Source organism: Drosophila sechellia, chromosome 2R (assembly GCF_004382195.2).
Source record: "Drosophila sechellia strain sech25 chromosome 2R, ASM438219v1, whole genome shotgun sequence".
In the NCBI taxonomy this organism is placed as follows: Eukaryota; Metazoa; Arthropoda; class Insecta; order Diptera; family Drosophilidae; genus Drosophila; species Drosophila sechellia.
In genome coordinates, this window is record NC_045950.1 from 19,831,749 (window position 1) to 19,853,614 (window position 21,866).

Sequence of the window (21,866 nt, forward strand, 5' to 3'; positions counted from 1 at the left end):
CTGTCCGTTGATTTCTATTAAAAAGATGGGTAGTGGCAAAAAGTAATTATTGAATAGCCTATTTTCTGTTTGGCTTATACTTTGTACAATTTTTAATGTGTTATAAACGGAATAAAGACAGTGAAAATGGGGTTTCCAATTGATTTTCCATACATATTTAGGCACGGCAAACAGAAACTTCATTTTATGAATATAATCCGCTTAATCAACAATATAAACGCTAAAATGATGCTGAAAAAAACTATTATTTTAATTTTACTGGCTGCTCTTCTGTACAAATCTGGTGCAACACGACTCGACGGCTACAAATGGTGCACGGTGGTCAAAAATGGAGTCTGTGTGAATTAAACACTTTATAAATATTAAATAAAATATCTCATTTTTTTGAGCCCCTATTCATTTTGAATTGAAAATACAGTCTCGTAAAAACACATTTACATTCATCAGGGCGGCACAACTGTTTTTTAATCTATTGCGAAACTGAACAATCCGAAGCTTTGAATTAGGAACTAGCTGCTAGCCATAGACAGTCAGTCGTTTAACTAAAAAGGTTTGGAGGTGATCAAAAAGCTGGTCCAACCAGGACTTCTTTTGGTTTAAGTGAAAAAAACTTTCTTCGAGAAAATGGCGGATACGAAATCCCAAGAGGAAACATTTATTCAAAACATCCTGGGCATTGATGATGGAACAGCAAGCTTAAGTGCGGGCGAACTACCTATGGCCAGGAGTTTTTTCTGTCCGCTCCTGCTGCTTATTCTTTGGATAGCCTCCTTAAGTACGGATGTCAGTTGCTCTTAGCCAAAATCCTCTAACTTTCTCATTTTCCCAGGCATTTTGGGTTGTATATGCGTGTGCTGCAAGTTTGTGAAATCGGAATCATTTACGAGCTACGACTCCGACAGCTTTGAGCTGCAGGAGGTTCATATCGTGGAGCCCACACTTGGACATGTCAAAGGATGTGCGTGCCTGGAGTGCCTGCATCGCCAGTTGTCCAAGGAATTCGAGCAAAGCAATGGAAAGTAGATTAAATGGTACCTGAGGATTATGTAGCTGCCGTACATTGCTTTTATTGTAGTGTGTAACGACTTAAGGTTTACGGTGCTCTAGATAACAAAAAACGTTGACATTCGTCTGGGATTACGATATTCACGTTGCTAATATCGAAATAAAGATACTGCTCTTCTAGAACTGGGAACTAAATTACCTTCATGTTTGGTATGGTTTGTTTCCTTTTTTGGAATAAGCTATTAATTATGAAATACTGGGAGCTCAAGCGAACTTGACATCCGGCTTAGACAATGTCAGAACATCCTCTTGGATGGGAGACAAAGTAAGCTTCAGGTTGTGTTTCTTGGCCAATTTGCAAGTCGTGTCGAACTGAGCGTTCGAGTAAGATTTACGTGAAAAGCTCACTTGTTGATTTGAAGTGTTCTTGAACCGCCTAATCAAATCTTCCATTTTGTCATTGAAATCCTTTTCCTTTGCCTCCTTCTCCAGCTGAGCAGGAGTTTTGCGGACGTCTGACTCTGAGTTATTTAACGAGAGGGCACGTGCCCATATATCGCGACTGGCCTCCTCATACTTGCTGATTCTCTTGTTCATGCTGATAATCTCATCGCTGATCTCCTTGTTCTCCGGCTGCTTGGCCTGCGCGTGCAGGTAAGCGTTGCGGGCCAAGTCGTACTCGCCCAGAGCGGCCAGGGCGCGTCCCTCCTGGAAGAGCGCCTTGCAAGACGGATTGCCCAGGGTCAGGTGCCGTAAGGCCTTCATCATGATGCAGGCGCGCTTCGGCTTGTCCATCTTGTTGTAAACGATCATCAGGTTTTGCTGAGAAGGAAAAATGGAATCAACTGCTTAGTCGAGAACGCTGCCCCTGCAAGCTCTTCTAGTTGGCCACTTACGTTCAGGGTAATAAGCAGTTCAGTTTGCTTGCGCTCCTCCTCGTCATTGGCCAATCGGCAGTAGTTCAGTGAGCTCACCGCCCGTTCGAAGGCAGTTGCCGCACTCCGATAGCGTCCACGCTTCACTGAGTCCTTGCCATGTAGGTGCAAGTCCACAGCCTTGGGATAGACCACATAAAACTTGTCGCTGTCTTCTTGGGGGATAGCGTCGATGCCCTTCGCATCTCCTATGAGCGAGTAGTCAATTACCTCCACCTTAAAGAGCGCATCCGCCTTGGGCTTGATCCGCGGAGGGCAACCGAGTTCTCCGAAGAGCAGCTTGTAGGAGATAATGAACTCGGCCTGCTCGTAAGGGCGCATGCTGCGCACGGCGGCCTCCAGGCCTTCAACCACCGTTCCCTGGCCAGTTTCAAACTCGAATTTGGTGCCCCGCAGCAGGGAGGAGTCGAAGGGAGCAGTCTCTCCCTCCCAGTAGCCACTGTACCGAACCGAGACCCTAGCCTTGTTCGGCACCGCTTCCCGATCCACGTGACCGGTGCGAGTGATCCGCTTGTAAATGTTTTCGTCGATCTCGCTCATCAGTGCACGCAGTTCGTCGAAGGAATATGTCCACGGGGAACGTAGCTCCTCACCGTCCACATCCAGCGCATCCTCGTAGTCGCTGTCGCTGTCAAGACCCAGATCCCTGGCATGGTTCGGGTGCGAATTGTCGACCTCGAACTCAACGCCCTTTTTCACGAGATCCCTGCAGAAGGAGTTGCAAGTTCGTGATTACAACCACGTGCTCATGAGTGACTTTAATACGTAACTAGTACTCACGAATAGGACAAGGGATTTTTGAGCAACTGTGGGGTGTACGATTCGAAGTTTTCCCCCATTATCGCCAAAATTTACAGATTATTTACGGAACGAACTCCGGAATTCGCTGATTTGGCGCTATTCTTTTGGATGCGTCGTAGAAAAGATGGTATCAACTGGCTCGATTGTTCGGTAACTTTAGCGATATCGATTGGTCCTTTTGTCCGGAAGTTATCGAATTCAAATCAAATTGCCTAAACAAAGAATTATATATCTTTATTCCGAGACATTACAGAAGGCGCGAGCTCTGCAACTCGAGATATCTTTCGAAAATGTATAATGTATTCCAACCCAAGGCCAGATAGCTTTACTTGCTTTTATATATGAATTTTTATTTAAAACTGAACACTTATCGCTCTCCAACTACGAGCACTCCATTGAGAGAATTGTTTTGGTGTGTGTAACAATAAAAAACTAGGAAACATAATGAGGAATGCATTCTTAATGGCCTTGAGTAGTGCTCACCGTGCGATATGGTATGGCTATGATTTGTATATTGAGGGAGGGCTATTCTAAGCAATGATCAATACAATTGTATGCGAATGCTCGCCGTTCACTTCTTCAGCAGCTTGCTCATGTCCTTGTTCTGCTTGTGGATCTTCAAGTCGACATCCTCGATTTTGTAGTTCATGTTATCCAGCAATTCGTTTTGCGACTCAATTTCGCCACCCAAATCGGTGGCCAGCATCTTCAGCACCGACAGGTTGCTGCACATCTCCTCCAGATTGGAATCGATCTGGGCCTGGAAGGGATTGGCCGCCTGCCGCTGGGGTTGGTAGGTGCTGCTGGGATCACCACGCAGCTGGCTAACCGGATGATTGTCGTAACGCTCCGCCGGTGAAAGCGGAGCCGAGGGGCTAGCACCGCCACAGGCACCCAGGTTAATGTTGCTATTGGCCTCTTGGGAGGACTGACTGCCCGTGGGGGAACCAGTCGCGGTGGGTGGTTGGTCCCTGTTGCCCGAGAGGTAGTTCTTGAGGCCGCCGAAGACACTCTTCAGGCCAGTCAGATGGCGCTGGCTGAAGCGCAGCGTGGAGCTGATCTCGTCCAGCTGATGTGATGTCTTCTCCAGTTGCTCCCGCTGCTTGGCCAGCTCCACGGCCGTCGCCTTGCCCACCTCCTGGGTTTCGTAGAGCAGACCTGCAAGTTGAAGGAGATAGATGCATCAATAACGCCCCTTAATTGGCTGGCAATTGACACCCTGTTTACCCAAGCTCTTGTTGGTGGAGTCCAGAGTTCGCTGCTCAATGGCCCTTCGCTTCTCAGCATACGCCAGTCGCTGTGCGGCCACCGATGGCGACGAGGTTATCTCCTCCTCGTCATCGTCATCCATCTCGAAAGGATTGGTGCTCCTCTGCTGCGGCACTTTGGCTGCTCCCGTCCGTTTGTTCTGCAGGAATAGGTCGTCGTCCACGTCCTCGAATCTGTCCACGTCATCGAAGTGATCGTGTACTGGCTGCAGGTAGTTATGGGCCATTTCTTGAGGCGAGGGAAACTTCCAAAATGTCGAATTTTGTTGTTTTTTCGTAAACTTTTATTTTCTTTGTTGTTGTCTGGAGTTATCGATTGCAATAGCGATGGTACGAATGTAGTAGTTTTATGCAGGTCATTCGACTTATAAAAAAATTCTAAATTATTATAAGAAATGATTTTAAAGATAGGATAAAAATTAAATTTGTATGTAAGAAAACTTTAAGCTTGATCTAATAAATAAAAAAGCCAATACCGACTGAATCCCCCAACCGATGATCTAGCGGGGAAAAAAGCGGCTTGCCATCTCTGACGGATATCGAACCAGCACTTCTGTCAATTTTCCAGCAGGCGTCGCAGTTTCTATAACTTTTTGGAACTGACCAAGACGGAAGCTTTAGTTTAATTTAAGAAACTGTCGTAGCTGAACGTCACAGGTTTCAGGACACGAATCGGCGGAGCAAAGCACCCGAACATCACCACATGCATAGCACATCGCACTTTGTGGCCGCGACATGCGCGGCGCTGCTTCTGCTGGCGGCGACGGCGCAGTCGGCGGCAGCAGCGCAGTCAGGACTGCAGCCAGGTGGCAAGTTAATCGAGTTGGACGAGGACAACTGGCACCTGATGCTCCAGGGCGAATGGATGATCGAGTTGTGAGTGCGAAAGGGTGGCTCTGAGTAGTCCCTACCCACATGAAACCCCGCTGCCCCTGACGTAACGTAAAGGGGCGTGGTGCGCCGGCTTTCTCCAGCCGGCAAGCTGCTTCTTTCATTCTTTAAAATACCATACATTCCTTTGCGGCGACGATGACTCATCGGCAGCTGTGCTTAACATATGTTTCTCCCTGCATTCACAGCTTTGCTCCATGGTGCCCGGCCTGCAAGAACCTGGCTCCCACCTGGGAGCGGTTTGCCCGCGTGGCTAAGGATGTCCAGGTGCAGGTGGCCAAGATCGACGTGACAACCTCGCCCTCGCTCAGTGGACGCTTCTTTGTCACCGCCCTGCCCACGATTTACCAGTAAGACTTTTAACCCATGAAATACACATCGTCGTAATCCACGTCAATTATTTCCAGCGTAAAAGATGGCGAGTTCCGGCAGTATCGTGGAGCCCGTGATGGCGACGCCCTCCTCTACTTCGTGAAGAAGCAGCAGTGGCAGAGCATCGAACCGCTGTCCGCCTGGAAGAAGCCCGACACCACCCACATGTCCGTGCTGTCCTACTTCTTCAAGTTGTCGCACACTCTGAAGGTACGTTCACCTAGCCCATTATCGCATCGGTTCACTGCATGAGACATAAGCGGAAGCTTATCAGCGGGTTGATCCCGGTGACCCAACAAAGATTGCCGCCCATCACTCATTACTCTGGTCTTTGCTCTCTGCTGTTGTCTTGTATGTTGGGTTCATGTACTAATAGCACACGCAAAAACTCTTTAAGGACTTCAACGGACGCCTGCAGGAGGAATACGGACTGCCCACGTGGGGCTCCTACGCCCTCTTCGCCATCGCCACCATCTTCGTGGGCGCTGCCCTGGGGCTGCTGCTCGTGTGCCTTGTGGACTTTGTCTACCCACCCAAGAAGTCTCAGCGCCAGAGCTTCTCCGAGTCCCAGGACAATCTGACCGAGGGCCTGGAGGATTTGGCAACCGAGGAGATCGAGGATGATGGCGAAGCCGAGGAGAACGATGACGAGCAACGCGATAGCGACGAGGAGGAACCGGAGGACGACGACGAGGAAGAGGACAGCGAGGAGCAGGCGGGCGATCTGGCCACTAAAGAGAAGCAGGCCGACAGCGAGCCGGAGAAGGAAGAGAAGCCGGAGCCCAAGCAGGCCGGCGATGCTGCGCCCGAGAAGACGGAGCAAGTGCGCAAGCGCAAGCCCCGCAAAGGCGATTAGGTGCAGTGGGGTCCCAGCGGATCTTCAGCCTTAGCGAACATCAGAAGCGGCAACAAAAAGACTAACACACTGAATCGAAAGAAACACAACCTCTTACCCAAGCATCATTCGAGCGGACAGATTCCGTCTGCTTTGCCTTCGCGCACAAAACCGATCGTTTCCCCTCCTAATCCTAGCCGGAAAACGGCGCCCCATGTATTTCATAATATTGTAAAGCAAAATTGCAATCCATTTAGCGATAGCAAGCGTAACAATAACTAAATGTAACTTTAGTCGTATTCTTTTACCTTTGGCCAAGCATTGTATTTTGTGTTCAACTTGATTTCCACACAATTCATTTCTCTTAAGCATTTCATTTGTAATTGTACTTCAATCGCAAATTGTATTAAATTTTCGTATTACACAATAATAAAAACAAAACAATTTAAACTGTTTTTGTTTACCTTGCGCTTCTAAATAAGTTGGAAGAAATTTCACATATGCACGTATTATGTATATTAGAAGTGAAAAACCCATCTGTTTCATTCGAACTCTTTAGAATCATAGTTAACACCACATAAACAACATAAACATTAATGGTTTTACAAATTTATTATCAGTTTATTGTAGGAGAATATGAAATAAGACAAAATCCCTGCAATTTCGTGTGTGTAAAACTACAAATAATTGTTATAAGATGTGTGTGGGTGGTGCTGGTCCAAAATGGTTCAAATTTTCCAATACATGTGGCTGTTTTCCAAACGCAAAGAAATGGGTAACTGAAACGGTGGCTTAAAATAGTTAGCTCGTCGAGGCGTACAAATATTCATGCCTACTATCTTATAAAAGAGTACAAAAGAGTGATTATACAAATATCTGTAATCTGTATCAAACGTGATTCATCTTCAGCGTTGCTTGCCTGATCTGTTGGCACTTGTGATTGAAATCGGAATTAACTGGATTAATTACATTTTGATTGTTCAACAAATAATAGTTCTTTCAACAAATTGCTATGGCTATTGTTGGGTTCGTTCCGGGGGTTGCGGGGTAAGGTACTTGTGGTGTGTGTGTATATATAATTTCTATATTTAAATATATATTTGATATATATTGTTTGGTTGTAAAACTTGTACTATTGCAGCGTATGGAGGAAGTTTGTTGGGAGGTCTTTTCAGTTGCGGTTGGGGGATCAGGATCGGGATGGGGATCTGGATGTGGATAGTGCGTTTCGGGCTGTGGTAAGTTTTCAAATACTTTAAGTAATTGTCTGTGTGTGAGTTTGGAAATTTTGCTGTTGTGAATTTGGGTTTCTCAGGCTGGCTTCAGTTAATTCGTTCGTATGCGTACAAAATGGCGAGATGTCAACAAAAACATTGTTAATTACTTTGAAATATTCAAAAAGCAATCGTCGTGCGTCGTCGACTGCAGCTGAAAGCAGATTCGCCATCCGAGAACGGCTGGGATGGCTGGCTTTCAGCCCCAGACTTTTGTTGTAAAATTAACCTGGCGGCCAACTCTATAACAAAGGCGCACTTCAGGCTTAGACTACTAAATAACTAATTGAGGTATGTGTGTGGCGAGGCTGTCCTCGTGCTGAACTAGCTGGGTGCGTGGAAATTTGGATGGGCCAAAAGCTGGCTGAATTTCGTAAACCGGTCTATTGCATAAAATTGCAGGTCTTCGTCCGCCGCCCATTTTGCCCATTGGGCACGGACAAGTAAAAAAGCGAAGCAAACTAGTTGGGCAACGGTAAAGGATGACTGCTGCGATGGCGATGGCGTTGGCAATGGCAATTGCAAGGACAACGCCAACGGCTGCTGCTAGGCACTGCTATGCCACGAAATCGAGCGGCCGGTTGAAGCCACCCTTGCGATTCATGTACTGGCGGTACTTTCGCTTGAGGATTACATGCACTTCTCCGACATCGTTGCCCTCGACCTTCCTGTTCTTGGTGGTGTCGAACGTGCAGAATCCCATTGTCTTCAGCATCTCGACCTCTTCCGGCGATTTACCCTCCAGGTCCGCCTCGTTGATCTTGGGCCGGTCGGCAGCTGTGGCCGCCGCATTGTTCCTCGTCGTCCTTCGCGACGTCGATGGTCCGGAGCTGCTGTTGCCGCCGCTGCTTCCGCCGCCGCCTCCTCCTCCGGCGACCCTCGACCGCGATCTGCAAACCATGAATGTGTGTGCATCGTGAGTGGTGAGTGTTCTATAGATTTCGTTTGAGTGACAGGACCGGCCGGTTGATTGCATTCGAATTGCAACGAGCCTGGGAAATAACTGGGGCGACCTTGGGCATTGTGCACCCGATTGTGCAATATGAAGTTTTAATTACGCGAAATGCGACACTTCACAACCGGTCGGTTGGCTTCATTAAAGATCTTATTTACGTCTAGATTTTGGCAATCATCTGAAGGCCTAAAATAACTGGCTTGGGGTGATGTTTGTATATGCATCTGCCCAGGAATTTCATTCTATGTTTTAAAATAAAGCTCAAGATCCCTATAAAAATGTAAAAACTACACTTCCCTCAATAATCCGCCTTCTGAATCCATTTATACAGCTCCTAACAGAGAATACCTAAACTATTCCTCTAGCTTATCTCCCAGCAACTTTGTTTGTTTCGTTTTTTGTATTTCTTAAATGAAATGTAGAAGATAACAGATAATCCTTATATCAAGTAGAAAGTGCGAACAGTTTCGCTTAGGACATGTCCTCGATGAGGGCCGCACGCAGCTTGGTCGTCACTGTGGCGGGCTGTGCCTGGTTTAGCTTGAAGACGCTCTCGATCACCGAGATCTCTGTGGCCGTGGTGTTCATGCCCACGAAGGAGATCCAGTCGTTGACCACCATGCCGGCGGCGAGCACTTCGCTGCCCCGGTTCACTGTTCCGGCCACGAGGGGAACCTGCAGCAGGGACGACAGCTCGTCCTGGTCCTGAATGCTCGTCTTGGGGTGCACCATGCCGCCCTGGTTGCTCAGCACGGCGTAAGAGCCCACCAGTGAGTTGTCGGCGATCGTCTGGCGGAAGACCTCCACCTTGAGCACATCCGCAATGATCTCCTCTGTCTCTTTGTCCAGATCCGGGTGCACCAGGGCCACATAGTCATTGCAGGCGATAACGTTGCCCAGCGCGGACAGGCGCTCCTCCACACGATAAATCTTCACGGCGTCCGGCAGGCTGTTACGCAGGTGCTGCAGCTCCTCGTCGGTGGTGGAGTTGGGCACCAGCAGGCCGTTGCGGTTGCCCACGGTGAGGCGGCCGATGATCCGGCAGCCGCCCACATTCGCGTGCACCACCGGGATGGTCTCGGCCAGCTCCGCCTCGAAGGCGCTGTAGAAGGTCTCGGATCCGCCGATGGCCACCAGGCAGTATGTGTTGGTTAGTTTGGTGAAGACGCCGATGTCGTCGTTGTTCTCGAATTGAACGCGTAGAGCCATTTTCTCTGTATTTACGTGGATTCTCTTTTCCTGCTGGTTGCTCTCTTTTCGGATTTACTGGCCTGACTGAGCCTGCTGCCGGATGAGTTTTGGATTTTGTTTATATGTCCGGAAATCAATTTAAATGTCGTGATGAAATTCGCACAATTTCGCTTCACGTGGTAATTTTTTGATGTTGGGACGCCAGAGCTGCATAGCCATCGATTGCCTGCCTATCGAAGTGCGGGTCTATCGATACTCGTCGGTAAATAAACAAGTTCTGAACGTAGATTTCGGGGGTTTGAGGGGTCAATTGTCCCCTGTGTAGGAATATGTTCCTAAATCTACACAAGCACTCCCTAAGCCTATCCTAAACTTATAGATATTAGTTCCTATTAAAACCCCATTTCACGTTTATCCAGCACGCCCCTGAACTGTGACCCACATCCCCGATTTTAGTGACTAGTTTTATACTTATCGTGGTTGGCGTTTGGTACACTACACTTTGTTATTCACCTAGATCGCCGACTCCGCGCACGATCGCGCTCCCGTTCCCGCTCCCGATCTCGGCTGCGACTGCGGTCGCGATCCCGTTCCCGGTCGCGGCGACCGGCGCCTCCAGATCCGGATCCTCCGGCGGGCGCTACTCCGATGGCCTCCCGTTCCCGGGAACGGCGCTCCCTGCGCTTCTTTCGCTCGGATCTCTCCTTCTCGCGTCTCCTGTGCGCCGGCGAGGCGGGACTACGGCTGCGGCCCATGGCTCCGTTTCGGTCTCTGCTTGTGTGGCGGTTTAAGTGATTGATGATGGTTTGCCTGCAGTGGATTTGAGTGGATGTTAGACTATGAGCTCCCACTACACCGCACGCATCCCGCTCACCGTTGCGCTAGGCTGTGTCTAGCATTATTTGGGCGACACCGGCGGTGGGTAAAAACGCGCTAACTTAAAACTAAAACGAAATAAATAACGCGCGTTATCTCGCCGCGACGCCGAAACGGAATGAGGAATGCAGAATGCGGATGAAGATGCGAGGGATGCGATGCAAGGGCAAAACACGTCCACCTATCGGATATCGATTGATGGTCGATAAAAATCTGTCCTATGTATGCGATATACCGAATATTTAAATCATTTTTTTGAATATGAACTACGTACATATTTCAAATTATATGCAATTTATTATTTTTTAATATCATTACCTATATTATATTTCAACTTAAGCCTGGACTGTTATAAATTTAATAAATGCATAATGACAAATCCTTTGATCTATAAATAGTTTGAAAATGCATATAAACATATTACGAACCCAGCAAATATAAACCCTTTATTTTTAACATTTCCACAGTGTTTCTCTTTTATAAAAACTATTAAACCTCATATTTGCTCACGATCGCAGCTGAAATGAACTACTATGGTGGATCTTCTAGTTCGATCTTCAAGACCGATTCATTTTCCAAGACGCGGGACTGCCAACTCCCGCGAAATAGAAAGAAAATGCATCTTGAAGATTAAGATACACACAACAATCCGTAAGTGCGTCAGAATTTTCAGAACCCGCGGTTCGCTGGAACTCTCGAAATAAACAACTAAATGCCACTGTACATCTGAAGCTATCGCAAGTGGATAGCGCAGTAGATATAGAAAAACAGCGATCGCAACCGATCCGTCCGGAACACGATATAATGTCGGGACTGCGAAACACCTCGGAGGCCGTTGCAGTGCTCGCTTCCCTGGGACTCGGAATGGTTCTGCTCATGTTCGTGGCTACCACGCCGCCGGCCGTTGAGGCCACCCAGTCGGGGATTTACATAGACAACGGCAAGGACCAAACAATCATGCACCGGGTGCTGAGCGAGGACGACAAGCTGGACGTTTCGTACGAGATCCTCGAGTTCCTGGGCATCGCCGAACGGCCGACGCACCTGAGCAGCCACCAGTTATCGCTGAGGAAGTCGGCTCCCAAGTTCCTGCTGGACGTCTACCACCGCATCACGGCGGAGGAGGGTCTCAGCGATCAGGATGAGGACGACGCCTACGAACATGGCCATCGGTCTAGGAGAAGCGCCGACCTCGAGGAGGATGAGGGCGAGCAGCAGAAGAACTTCATCACCGACCTGGACAAGCGGGCCATCGACGAGAGCGACATCATCATGACCTTCCTGAACAAGCGCCACCACAACGTGGACGAACTGCGTCACGAGCACGGCCGGCGACTGTGGTTCGACGTCTCCAATGTGCCCAACGACAACTACCTGGTGATGGCCGAGCTGCGCATCTACCAGAACGCCAACGAGGGCAAGTGGCTGACCGCCAACAGGGAGTTCACCATCACGGTCTACGCCATTGGCACCGGCACCCTGGGCCAGCACACCATGGAGCCGCTGTCCTCGGTGAACACCACCGGCGACTACGTGGGCTGGTTGGAGCTCAACGTAACCGAGGGCCTGCACGAGTGGCTGGTCAAGTCGAAGGACAATCATGGCATCTACATTGGGGCACACGCTGTCAACCGACCCGACCGCGAGGTGAAGCTAGACGACATTGGGCTGATCCACCGCAAGGTGGACGACGAGTTCCAACCCTTCATGATCGGCTTCTTCCGCGGACCGGAGCTGATCAAGGCGACGGCCCACAGCAGCCACCACAGGAGCAAGCGAAGCGCCAGCCATCCCCGCAAGCGCAAGAAGTCGGTGTCGCCCAACAACGTGCCGCTGCTGGAACCCATGGAGAGCACGCGCAGCTGCCAGATGCAGACCCTGTACATAGACTTCAAGGATCTGGGCTGGCACGACTGGATCATCGCCCCAGAGGGCTACGGCGCCTTCTACTGCAGCGGCGAGTGCAATTTCCCGCTCAACGCGCACATGAACGCCACGAACCACGCGATCGTCCAGACTCTGGTCCACCTGCTGGAGCCCAAGAAGGTACCCAAGCCCTGCTGCGCTCCGACCAGGCTGGGAGCACTACCCGTTCTGTATCACCTGAACGACGAGAATGTGAACCTGAAAAAGTATAGAAACATGATTGTGAAATCCTGCGGGTGCCATTGAATCCAATTTACCACTTAGGCTAAGCACTATAAAGCATTTCTGTGTAGATGTCCATCTCTGTACTAATCTCGAATATTTTTATACAAAAATATACAGCGCTGTACCTAACTGAAGTTTGCCTCTTGAGGAGTTTCATTTGTGGCTAGTTATCCGATTTGCGTATTAAAAGATACTTCTTTATTGTCTCACATCTACCATGATTGGGATGCACATTTCAAATATTTCTAAACAACGATGCAATATGGTACTAGAAGTACGTGTTTTGATTCTGGTTAGCTCTCATTTAAAATTAACAGTCACTCCACAGCAATAAAAGGCACAATCAAGTCCTACTTGGTTCGGCACGCTTCTTCGGAGGAAGCAGGCTTTATCGCTTGTGAATCCAGTGGTGGCGGAAGGCGAACAATTCCATAATCAAGTTGCCGACACGCTTGTCAATGAGCGCCGACATCAGGCGGCCATCAAACACTGGTGTCTGCACATTCAACGACACACACGCATCTCTGAAAGGAAGCCACATTAGACTGGAGTATTCTCCGCAATTGGGATTGCACTTACAAAATTTCAAACACCGGAATGTTGTTTCGGAAGTATTCCTGCAGCATAAACACACCATTGACGAATTTGGCTCGGCTAATGCTGAGCATGATATCGGGATCCTTTCTATACAGGATCAAAAAGATATGTCGGTTGGGCGTGTCGATGGGCCTGACAAACTTGCCGAGGACACTTTCAATGAAGGCTGGCGTGTACCTGCTGTGGAACTCCTCGCAGTTGCCGCCCGCGTAGAGCACGAAGAACTGCCTCTCGATGAAGTGCGAATTGAAATGATGGGGTTTCGGCAGCATGTTCTCCTCCACTTCCCTAGCCCAACTGAAGTTGGCGTTAACGGACAGGAGGTACAAGGATGGCAGCTGGGGAGTGGGTAGAAAGGTTATGGACGGAGGCTTGAAGAAGCCCACGAACCCATCCTCACTCTCGAAGATCTTCGATAGCGTTTCAGTCAGCAAGGTGTATTGGGAAACTGGCTCGGAGTCGCGGCGCCACATGTCCAGCTCGCTGCAGTGCTTCAGCAGTTCGTGGTACATTCTAAAGAAGTAATAGCGCGTGCGCATCACCATCTCCGCAGTAGCCTTGGACATAACCATCCAGATCCATTCGTCTATAAAGACGTTCACGTTGCGATCGGTCAAACTCATTTCACTGTCGCAGATCGGCGAGAGGCGAATCCGTGGATGTCCTAATTAATACAAAATGAATGATAACCAGAATGATATAACATCAAATTCATTCGAGCTTACCCGAGAACATGGCAACAGCCAGAGGAACGACCAGGGTGGCGTACACAATGTGGCTCTTCTGCTTGTTGCACACAATCCACGGTGTGCGGAAGCTCTGGGCCGAAATATTCAGTGGCTCCAAGAAATCGCGGAGCACGGTGTTCGGATGCATGGAAATGTTCCCGGAGAAGGCCGACTTTAGGGAACTCTTCCTAGTGTCCACGGCATAGATGTTGGGGTACATTCCGCCCGTGAGGGCTGCCTTAACCATGTGCCAATTGCAGGACATTTGGTTGAGATTGTTCATGGACAGCTTACCTCGGCTGTGAATCAAATTGGCTGCCCGCAACGAGTTCACGATCTCGGAACGAATGGAGGTGAGCTGCTCCATCAGACCATTCAGTACGAATTCATACTCATCCTTAAGGTATAACGGCGGAGTCCTGTTGTGCATTCGGTTTTGCCACTCCTTGTACAAGCGCACGAAGATGAAGTGATCGGAAAACTGATTGTCGGACAGGTAGGTCCGCTCTTTCTTGATGCTGTTCTGGATGTAGATGGTGAACCTGTCCCACAAGCTGTCGATGTCCTCGGTAAACGGAATGCCCAACGGGTCCGCCGTCGACAGAGAGCTGACAATCGTGAGAATTGGATCCAGGCAGCGCAGCAGGATGCCGAAGATCAGCATGCGGCCGAGTTGACAGGAGACCGGGATGTCCATCAGGCGGCAGCCCAGCCAGGTCACATCCTCGGCGTCATCGAGCACGTCTATTTTCTTAAGGAACTGCACGGCATGGTGCACGTTGATCAGCGGTGGCGGTGAGATGGTAGTACCTAGATATTCGCTTATAATCGTATTGGGCGAGAGTAGCTTCACCGCCAGGCAGATCTTGTCCAGTTGCATAGTCTGCAGGCTTGGCTGACTGGTCTCGCCAAGCTCTTCGTAGGCCTCCTTGTTTATCAGACGGAAGCATTGTACATCCCCTTCTACGGAAAACGCAGTGCATCAGTTAGTGTAAGCTATGTATGACGAGTACTTACTATTGGGCTGAAGGATTTGGTCCCTTCGTAGAAGGGCGTCCTTGGCCACCCATTCGAAGCGATCATCGCCGCTGCAGCTCGTGATATCGTAAACGTTGTTCAGCCGGCAGGCGGTGTCTATTTGGTACTTAAACGGCACCTTCAGGCAGAGCGATTCGATAATATCCGTGGCCAGAACCACCTTCACGGTCTCATCGTTGGCGTTGACCAACGCCTGGAGGTAGTCATTCCTCATGTTGTCGTACAGCAGGAATATGGAGCACTCCTGCAGGCTGCCAGTGAGGCAGTGGCTCAGGATCATGTAGTTCAGCTTGACAATGTGGTAATACGTGGGCAAGATGATGAGGATGTTGCCTGAAAATAGGAAAAGGTAGTAGTCTTTCTCTCATTCTTTCCACATGGAGGTTATTGATAAAGAGCAGCCTGTGAGCGTTCGCTTCAAATGGGTTTAATTTATTAAATCTGATTTACAAAGTTACCTATACATAAATAAACGCAGCGATTCTCCATTCGTATAAACTAGGTTTCAAGACAGACACACATTACTAAAATAGATCGATATTACTAAATGGCTTGACATCTTCGGCTAAAACTAATATAACTATTCAACAGACATAGGCATGTATGTGTTCTTTCGTGCAGAGGCGGCGCGACTTCTGGTCGGTGATTTGTTCACGAGGTGAGAGGATATACTCAGCAGTATCTGAGTTGACTGGTGCTGGAGCTGGAGCAGTGGGCTATGAGCGCGGCGTGCTCTCCAAGTCCTTTATCTGGCGCAGGATCTCCGACTTCTTTTTCACCTTGTCCAGCTGGTCTTTGTCTAGCTTCTTCTGCTCGCCGGCCTGGATCCTGCTCTCGATCTGTTCGATTTCCCGTATTTTCTTGCGCAGCTTCTTCAATTGCTTGGCAGGGTCCACCGCGTCCTGGGGGGCGTCCAGTTTCAGGGTGTCCTCCATCGCCTTGGATATCGAGTTGATGTCCCGGCTGCCAGAGGGCTGCTGTTGCTGCTGCTGACTGACATTGGGTTGCGGACACATGCTGGGCGGCATAACCAGGACGCCGGGCGCCGGCGCCTTTGGCTGCCTGCCGGATTCCTTCTCCTGCTTCTTGGCCCTGGTGCGCTCCTGCTTCTCGCGCTCCTTCTTGGACTCGGCGGCCACCAGGGGACACATGCCAGGCGGCACTCCGGCCTGGCGCTGCGCCACGAACTGCTTGCCCTTGCTCTCGTAGAGCGGCACCTCCTCCTGCGGCACGTAGCCGTCCTTGACGCGCCGCGCCTTGCGCCAGGTGCCATCCGGCCGCTTGGTGGCCGGGATGAACTTGCCCTCGCTGCTCTGTAGGTACGTGCTCATCTTGCTGCTTCTATAAAAAACAATGCCCACTCGCCAGGCGATACTAATCGATAGTTTTGCCATTGCGGGTATAACTTTTTGCGCGGCGAGCTCGAATTTTAGCGCGATTAATCGCAATCGAGCTTGCAGAATCAGTTACTCAGCCGTTCCAACGCGCACTTTTTGAATCGTAGTTTGAATGAATGCTAAACACTTCCTTTCTCGCCTAGATAACCCTTACTACCCATTAAAACCATTTTTGACCCTAATAACTTACTAAATATGCTCTACAAGCTACGAAAAAGCACACTCACCTGGCGAATACTCCGGTTTGGTGCGCAGCAGATACATGATGTCGATGATAAGATCGTAGTCGACGAAATCCGGCTTGGCGCTCTTCACCACATAACCGTGCAGACTGTAGCTGTTCAGGACATCGATGCACTCGTGGTTGCCGTTCATGGCCGCCAGGGATATGGCGCTCTGCTGGAACAGGTCCACGATGTAGGGATCAGCGCCCATGAAGAGCAGCAGGCGCAGATGATTGGCCTTGTTCAGCTCGGAGGCGATGTGCACCGCCGTTTTGCCGGTCAGCGAGTGGCGGTAGTTTACGGGAGCCAGGTCGTAGTTTACGGCGTACAGGAAGGGACGTAGGGCGGCGTCCGTGCCCAACTCTCCGTAGGCCTGCAGGCACTTGTCCATCTGCTCGTTGCGCGGATTGTTGGCTCGAAAAGACTCCGGAATCTCCTTGTAGATGTCCGGACTCTTGTGGATGCCGGCCAGGGCAATGCAGCTGTGCAGGTCATTCAAGTAGGAGACGCGGGGTGCTACCTCCGGTTGCTTAATCATATTCAGGTCCAATCCCTCGCCAAAGAAGTCGGTGAACTTCTTGGGGTTTTCCATTTGCGACAGCAGCACCACCCTCAGGTTCTGATGGCTACCTAGCGCCATGCGGATCTCGCTCAGCAGGATGTCGGTGTAGGGATCATGCAGGTGGACATCGTTCACCACCAGGTGACTGAGGTTGCGGAACTGTTGGTTGGCCAGCGAGCGCAAAAAGTACTGGGCCGTCGAGTAAATGATAACAGTGCTGGAGCTAACGGCGCTGAAGTACGGCAACTGGATGCCCACCGTCTCGCCCAGCTGCTCGCCGAAGAAGTTGGCCATTCGCTGGCTGTTGTAGGTGGCCAGAATGCCCTGCCGCTCGATGCACATGATCTTGACGTTGGACTTCTTGTTCCGGCAGTCGTCCAGAATGATCAGGGGCAGGAACACGGACTTGTCCCAGCAGAGCGCGGCGTTATAGACGATCACCCGATTGGCGTACAATGACTGCAAGATCTCGTCGCTCAGCGAGTGACCCAGAAAAGTAGTCAGGAAATTCAGCTGCGCCTCCGTCCAGAAGCGCAGGTTAGGAGGACGTATGGCAGGCAGCGGCAGATGCAGCGACGGCAGGTTCGATGCATTGGCCTTCATGGAGACCAGGTCCGCGTATAGCTCCAAATCCTCCTTGCCCATCAAGGATTTTCTGCTCAGCAGCGTAAACATGTTCAGCGTGGCGCCCGAGGACAAAACCAGTGCCTTGGGCTCCTCCAGGTAGTGGCGACATGCCTGCTTGTACACCTTCACGCAGCTATTACCGTTGACATGGACCACCTGCGATCGCAGCCCCAAGGACCGAGCGTTGTTGGCAAAGGCTTCGTGCTCGCTGGTGCGGAATGTGCAAGGGAACTGCTGGCAGCAGCGCCGGCCCGCCAAGAAGTAGAGCAGCTGCTGCGGAATGTACTTGTCCTGGATGATGTGGTTCATTTCGGCGAAGATTCAAACAGAAGAAACAGAACAGAAAATCAAGCAAAGTGCGCCGCACTGCGCGCGTCGAATGCAAGTTCCGTTATTGCCACCGTCGTGAAAATAGAAAAATGGCGGAATGGAACACAGTGCTGTATTTTTGCTGGCGCGAAGCTTGGTCATTAAGGGCATTCCTTGCATATACTCAAACAAGTGTGGAAAAATTAAAAAAGGTGTTAGTTTTATAAACTGAAGTATAAAACATACTTTGTTATTTTCCCAGACGGGGGAGCTTCCTTTATAGGAATATACAAATATCGTATATATATCGTGTATTCACTTCACAATCCCATAGATCCCATTCAAATGAAATAATTCACTTTTATACTAATATGCTTCTGCATTCTTTATTTGTTGAAATGAATGTACATGTTAAAAAGATTCTCCTCTAAAATGAGGCTGTGCCAATTCGTTTAGATGTCTTAAAGAAAACTTTGTTAGAAATTTTCCGCAGATCCAGCATTATAAGTGCACACAATCCTTATAAGTAAACTTTCCTGGCGTAAGCTAAAATATATTTAATAAACAATATACAAAACAAATTCTATAATGCAGAGCTTTTTACTGAGCTTTGGCGCAGAATTTATTTCGAAGTGTGTTTTATAAATTGTGTTATTAGCCATCCAGTGTCATCTTGTTTACAATTATCAAAATAGCTATTACATATTAAATACAATTCTTAACTGGTTTGTATGTGGAATACATATATGTAAATTTAAGTAAGCTACAGAGGTGTTGGTTATCATTAACCACATTATTGGGTGGCTGGCACCGCCTTAAAGAAAGTTTGACTTCTCCGCGGTGTTTTGAGATCCGCTGCTCTGGTTCGACCAACCGGTGTTCCCATTCTGGAATGGAATAGAATAGAATCTGGCTGAGATGCAGGTCTTTTTAGGGAGTTGCAGTGTTTGGTTCTAACCTGTGACTCCGAGTTGTCGGTCTTTATTCCGTTGGCGACCGGATTGTTGTTCGGGTTATTCGGCCCCTTCCGTCCACCAAAGTTGTTCGCGTTGTTGTGGCCCCCGTTCTGAGCCATCCAGGATAGAAAATTGCCGCCCTGCGGAGCAAGTGAGAGAGTTTTTTGTTTGAAACAATGATAGAGGTGTGGAGGCTTGCCTGCTGGTCCTGGTTTTGGTTCTGCAGCTGGTTGCCGACCAGGCTCCACTGGTTCAAGGCGGCAGCGACCAGTGCGGGATTGATGGGCAATGAGTTTAGATTAAGCATTGACTGGTTGCTCATGTTCTGGCCCTGGTTGGAGGAGCTCGATCCCTGCGAGTTGATGCCCAGCGCCTGCAGGTTGGGCATGTCCAGGTGGCCACGGTTCATCCAGCCGTTGCTGCCGCCCACGTTGCCGTTATGCGGCTGGTTCATCCCGTGAAAATTCGACTGGCGACTGTTGTACTGGCTGCCGCCGTCCTGGCGGTTCGCGTTCCCGCCACTGGAGTGATTGCCGCCATTGTTGTGGTAGCCCCCGCCCGAGTTCCCGCCGTAATTGTTGCCACCCATGCCGTAGCCGGCGGTGCCAATGTTGTGATTATTGGGCACAATTGCGTTCTCACCGCCGTGAGCATTGTGTTGGTTATTACCTCGGTGGTGTCCGTTGCGGCCGGGATTCATGTGGTTACCCTGTGGGTGGTATGAGTGCATGCCAAAGCTGTTGGCAGAGTTGTAGTTGTAGCTCTGGACCTGCTGGTTTCTGTTTTGCTCGGCCTTTGGGGCAGCATTCGACACATGGACCGAAACGCCTGCGCAAAGTGTCTCATTAATTCACTGATTCTTCTCCACGCGGCAGTGACTCACCCTTGATAATGTGATCCTCTCCGCACAGGGACTGTGCCACGTCGGGGTCGAGGAAGGTTACAAAGCTAAAGGCCCTGAAGGGCCGGGGAATGAACACATCAGTGACCTCGCCAAACTTGGAGAAATACTCGCGCAAGTCGTCCGAGTTTATGTCCTCGGTGCAGCGGCCCACGAACACTTTGCAAGGCACCTGGTGGCCCATGCCCTATGAGAATAGAAGAATTAGCAGGCGTTAAATTGGAAGGCAAAAAAGGGGACTCACCTTCGAGTTGGGCACCTTAACCTCGCACCAGCGGCCGTCAATCAGATGGCGATTGGTGAGCACGCGCATCTGGGCATCGTAAGAGCCGAAGCGCACGAACCCGAAGCCCTTGGACTGGCCCGACTTGGTGTCCTTCTTGATCTGGGCCATCAGCACCTCGCCGTAGGTCTCGAAGTACTCACGCAAGCTCTCCTCGGTGGTCTTCCACGGCAAGCCGAGCACGATGAGATCAGTGCAGCGCAGACGGGTCTCGATGCGCTTGGTCTTGGCAGTTGAGTTCTCCAAGTTATCGTCGCTCTTGCGTTTGTTCTCTGCGGGGGGATTACAGAATTATCTGGGGCTCACCAGAAAGTCATACAACTCGAACTTACCCTTGGGAAAGACGCAAAAGTAAGCGTACTCGCCCCAGCCGGACTCCACGCTGGGCGGAAACAGTCTGCCCTCGTTGGAGCGAACTCCGCGCACAGCCTTCGTGTCCAGGTTGCGGTACTTTAGGCCGCAGGATCCAGGGAACTGCGCCTGCAGTGTGGACAGCAGCAGAGTGCCATCCTCCTCAGCCGGCAGCTCGATGGGCTCGTCGCCCTCCTCCTCCGACACTTGGACGAAATCCATTTCCTAGAAGGCTGCTAGAAACGAGAGGGAATTAAATAACTCTATCGCCGCAGGGGCTCACACTTCGCTCTAGAAATGATCCACCATGTCATTCAGTCAACGGAAGCATCCCACATATTCTGCATCGCTGCATTCATGAATGCACTCACTCAGTTCATCCGTTCTATTCAGATGCATCCCAAGGTACAATATCAAAGGTTGCCCCGAAACACTCTATACACACATTGCTCGTGGGACCAAGCCAAAACAAAAAGGATCCTACACACTAGGTCTATCTATCTCTTGTAATTCCTCTGATATAATAAACTAAGTATTACAAACATATTAATATATTAATAGAGTTAATGTTTAGGCGTTTCTTTACGTTATTATTAGTTAAAAATTCTCTGATTCAGACGATTCTTATGCCCACCATTAGCTAGCTCCCTATTCTACGTGCATTTAGTTAATAAACAAATGGAGAGTGCCCCATCCCAAGTTTACAATGTATGGCATATGTTTTGAACTACTCAAGAATACAGATATTTCGCCCACCTAATACGAGTAAGCTGACTGAATTGGAAAATCAATGAATGAAAGCCCCATAAATTGAACATATCCAATCCTGGCGTCTGTGTGTGAGTGCAAGTGTTGGCACACACACGCACACAAACGCAATCGTCGAGGGAGGACAAAATGTGTAGACGGAGGCAGTTTGGCGGTCCTAAAAGATGGTTACACAACAATTCTTACACTATTGACAGGGATTAGTTGGTTGCTGTAATTTCTGACTGCGTATGGCAAGTAGATATAGATTTCTGATCCCAGTTCTCAGATCGCACGCTCTCTCACACGAATTCGATTCACACCCAGGCAAAATCAGGTATTCACTGTACGTTCCACGCTCGGTTCTTGACACAACACACGCTTCGATGCATAACCACTTTCAATCGGTGCGAAATAGGAATCAGGTAATATTTACAATTCACATCTCAACAAATTTTCAACAGACGAGTAAAGCATTTCTCCTCGCTTTCCGTTTTGATTTTCTTTTCCTTTGTATGTATCGCCTGACGTATGCGCAGTGTGGCCGAACGGGGCTAGTGGGAAATACCAGCTGGCGGGTGAATATACTAAA

At 49.5% G+C, this 21,866-nt stretch overlaps 10 protein-coding genes across 16 annotated transcripts; 3 read left to right on the forward strand and 7 right to left on the reverse strand.

Annotated features, from left to right (window-relative positions):
* The first annotated feature begins 551 nt into the window (after positions 1-551).
* Positions 552-1,036, forward strand: LOC116800318. The gene is made up of 2 exons (XM_032714407.1): positions 552-775; positions 830-1,036. The coding sequence occupies exons 1-2, from the start codon at positions 625-627 to the stop codon at positions 1,021-1,023; spliced, it is 345 nt and encodes a 114-aa protein (XP_032570298.1). The 5' UTR covers positions 552-624; the 3' UTR covers positions 1,024-1,036.
* LOC6615780 (inactive peptidyl-prolyl cis-trans isomerase shutdown) lies at positions 1,025-2,884 on the reverse strand. The gene is made up of 3 exons (XM_002040114.2): positions 2,721-2,884; positions 1,902-2,646; positions 1,025-1,827 (listed from the first exon to the last, which is right to left on the reverse strand). Exons 1-3 carry the CDS (start codon positions 2,777-2,779, stop codon positions 1,270-1,272), a joined length of 1,362 nt encoding a protein of 453 aa, XP_002040150.1. The 5' UTR covers positions 2,780-2,884; the 3' UTR covers positions 1,025-1,269.
* Positions 2,885-3,070: 186 nt separating this feature from the next.
* On the reverse strand, positions 3,071-4,330 carry LOC6615781 (synaptosomal-associated protein 29). Its single transcript, XM_002040115.2, has 2 exons — positions 3,969-4,330; positions 3,071-3,899 (listed from the first exon to the last, which is right to left on the reverse strand). The coding sequence occupies exons 1-2, from the start codon at positions 4,234-4,236 to the stop codon at positions 3,313-3,315; spliced, it is 855 nt and encodes a 284-aa protein (XP_002040151.1). The 5' UTR covers positions 4,237-4,330; the 3' UTR covers positions 3,071-3,312.
* A 225-nt stretch (positions 4,331-4,555) lies between these two features.
* On the forward strand, positions 4,556-6,553 carry LOC6615782 (thioredoxin-related transmembrane protein 1). Of its 2 annotated transcripts, none has more exons than XM_032714400.1 (4): positions 4,556-4,885; positions 5,089-5,250; positions 5,308-5,482; positions 5,649-6,553. In XM_032714400.1, the coding sequence occupies exons 1-4, from the start codon at positions 4,713-4,715 to the stop codon at positions 6,126-6,128; spliced, it is 990 nt and encodes a 329-aa protein (XP_032570291.1). In that variant the 5' UTR covers positions 4,556-4,712; the 3' UTR covers positions 6,129-6,553. The 2 variants fall into 2 exon arrangements, with proteins under 2 accessions (XP_032570291.1, XP_002040152.1); XM_002040116.2 differs by having other exon boundaries at positions 4,558-4,885; positions 5,670-6,553.
* A 151-nt stretch (positions 6,554-6,704) lies between these two features.
* Positions 6,705-10,540, reverse strand: LOC6615783 (U4/U6.U5 small nuclear ribonucleoprotein 27 kDa protein). The gene is made up of 3 exons (XM_002040117.2): positions 10,402-10,540; positions 10,041-10,337; positions 6,705-8,271 (listed from the first exon to the last, which is right to left on the reverse strand). The coding sequence occupies exons 2-3, from the start codon at positions 10,280-10,282 to the stop codon at positions 7,938-7,940; spliced, it is 576 nt and encodes a 191-aa protein (XP_002040153.1). The 5' UTR covers positions 10,283-10,337; positions 10,402-10,540; the 3' UTR covers positions 6,705-7,937.
* Positions 8,718-9,821, reverse strand: LOC116800316 (eukaryotic translation initiation factor 6). Its single transcript, XM_032714401.1, has one exon. It carries the CDS (start codon positions 9,543-9,545, stop codon positions 8,808-8,810), a length of 738 nt encoding a protein of 245 aa, XP_032570292.1. The 5' UTR covers positions 9,546-9,821; the 3' UTR covers positions 8,718-8,807.
* Positions 10,541-11,005: 465 nt separating the features above from the next.
* LOC6615784 (protein 60A) lies at positions 11,006-12,688 on the forward strand. The gene has a single exon (XM_002040118.2). The coding sequence runs from the start codon at positions 11,208-11,210 to the stop codon at positions 12,573-12,575; it is 1,368 nt and encodes a 455-aa protein (XP_002040154.1). The 5' UTR covers positions 11,006-11,207; the 3' UTR covers positions 12,576-12,688.
* A 41-nt stretch (positions 12,689-12,729) lies between these two features.
* LOC6615785 (benign gonial cell neoplasm protein) lies at positions 12,730-18,047 on the reverse strand. Of its 2 annotated transcripts, none has more exons than XM_032714396.1 (5): positions 16,542-18,047; positions 14,897-15,250; positions 13,877-14,842; positions 13,134-13,815; positions 12,730-13,078 (listed from the first exon to the last, which is right to left on the reverse strand). In XM_032714396.1, exons 1-5 carry the CDS (start codon positions 18,034-18,036, stop codon positions 12,943-12,945), a joined length of 3,633 nt encoding a protein of 1,210 aa, XP_032570287.1. In that variant the 5' UTR covers positions 18,037-18,047; the 3' UTR covers positions 12,730-12,942. The 2 variants fall into 2 exon arrangements, with proteins under 2 accessions (XP_032570287.1, XP_032570288.1); XM_032714397.1 differs by lacking the exon at positions 16,542-18,047 and adding an exon at positions 15,376-15,450.
* Positions 15,329-16,285, reverse strand: LOC116800317 (partner of Y14 and mago). The gene has a single exon (XM_032714404.1). It carries the CDS (start codon positions 16,246-16,248, stop codon positions 15,634-15,636), a length of 615 nt encoding a protein of 204 aa, XP_032570295.1. The 5' UTR covers positions 16,249-16,285; the 3' UTR covers positions 15,329-15,633.
* Positions 18,048-18,617: 570 nt separating the features above from the next.
* LOC6615786 (TAR DNA-binding protein 43) lies at positions 18,618-21,803 on the reverse strand. Of its 5 annotated transcripts, none has more exons than XR_004361232.1 (7): positions 21,482-21,793; positions 20,509-20,760; positions 20,138-20,448; positions 19,876-20,080; positions 19,662-19,820; positions 18,995-19,132; positions 18,618-18,923 (listed from the first exon to the last, which is right to left on the reverse strand). XR_004361232.1 is itself a non-coding variant. In XM_032714414.1 (7 exons), the coding sequence occupies exons 2-7, from the start codon at positions 20,747-20,749 to the stop codon at positions 18,852-18,854; spliced, it is 1,596 nt and encodes a 531-aa protein (XP_032570305.1). In that variant the 5' UTR covers positions 20,750-20,763; positions 21,711-21,803; the 3' UTR covers positions 18,618-18,851. The 5 variants fall into 5 exon arrangements, 4 of the variants coding, with proteins under 4 accessions (XP_032570305.1, XP_032570306.1, XP_002040156.1 ...); XM_032714414.1 differs by having other exon boundaries at positions 19,192-19,820; positions 20,509-20,763; positions 21,711-21,803; XM_032714415.1 differs by having other exon boundaries at positions 19,192-19,820; positions 21,711-21,795.
* Positions 21,804-21,866: the final 63 nt, after the last annotated feature.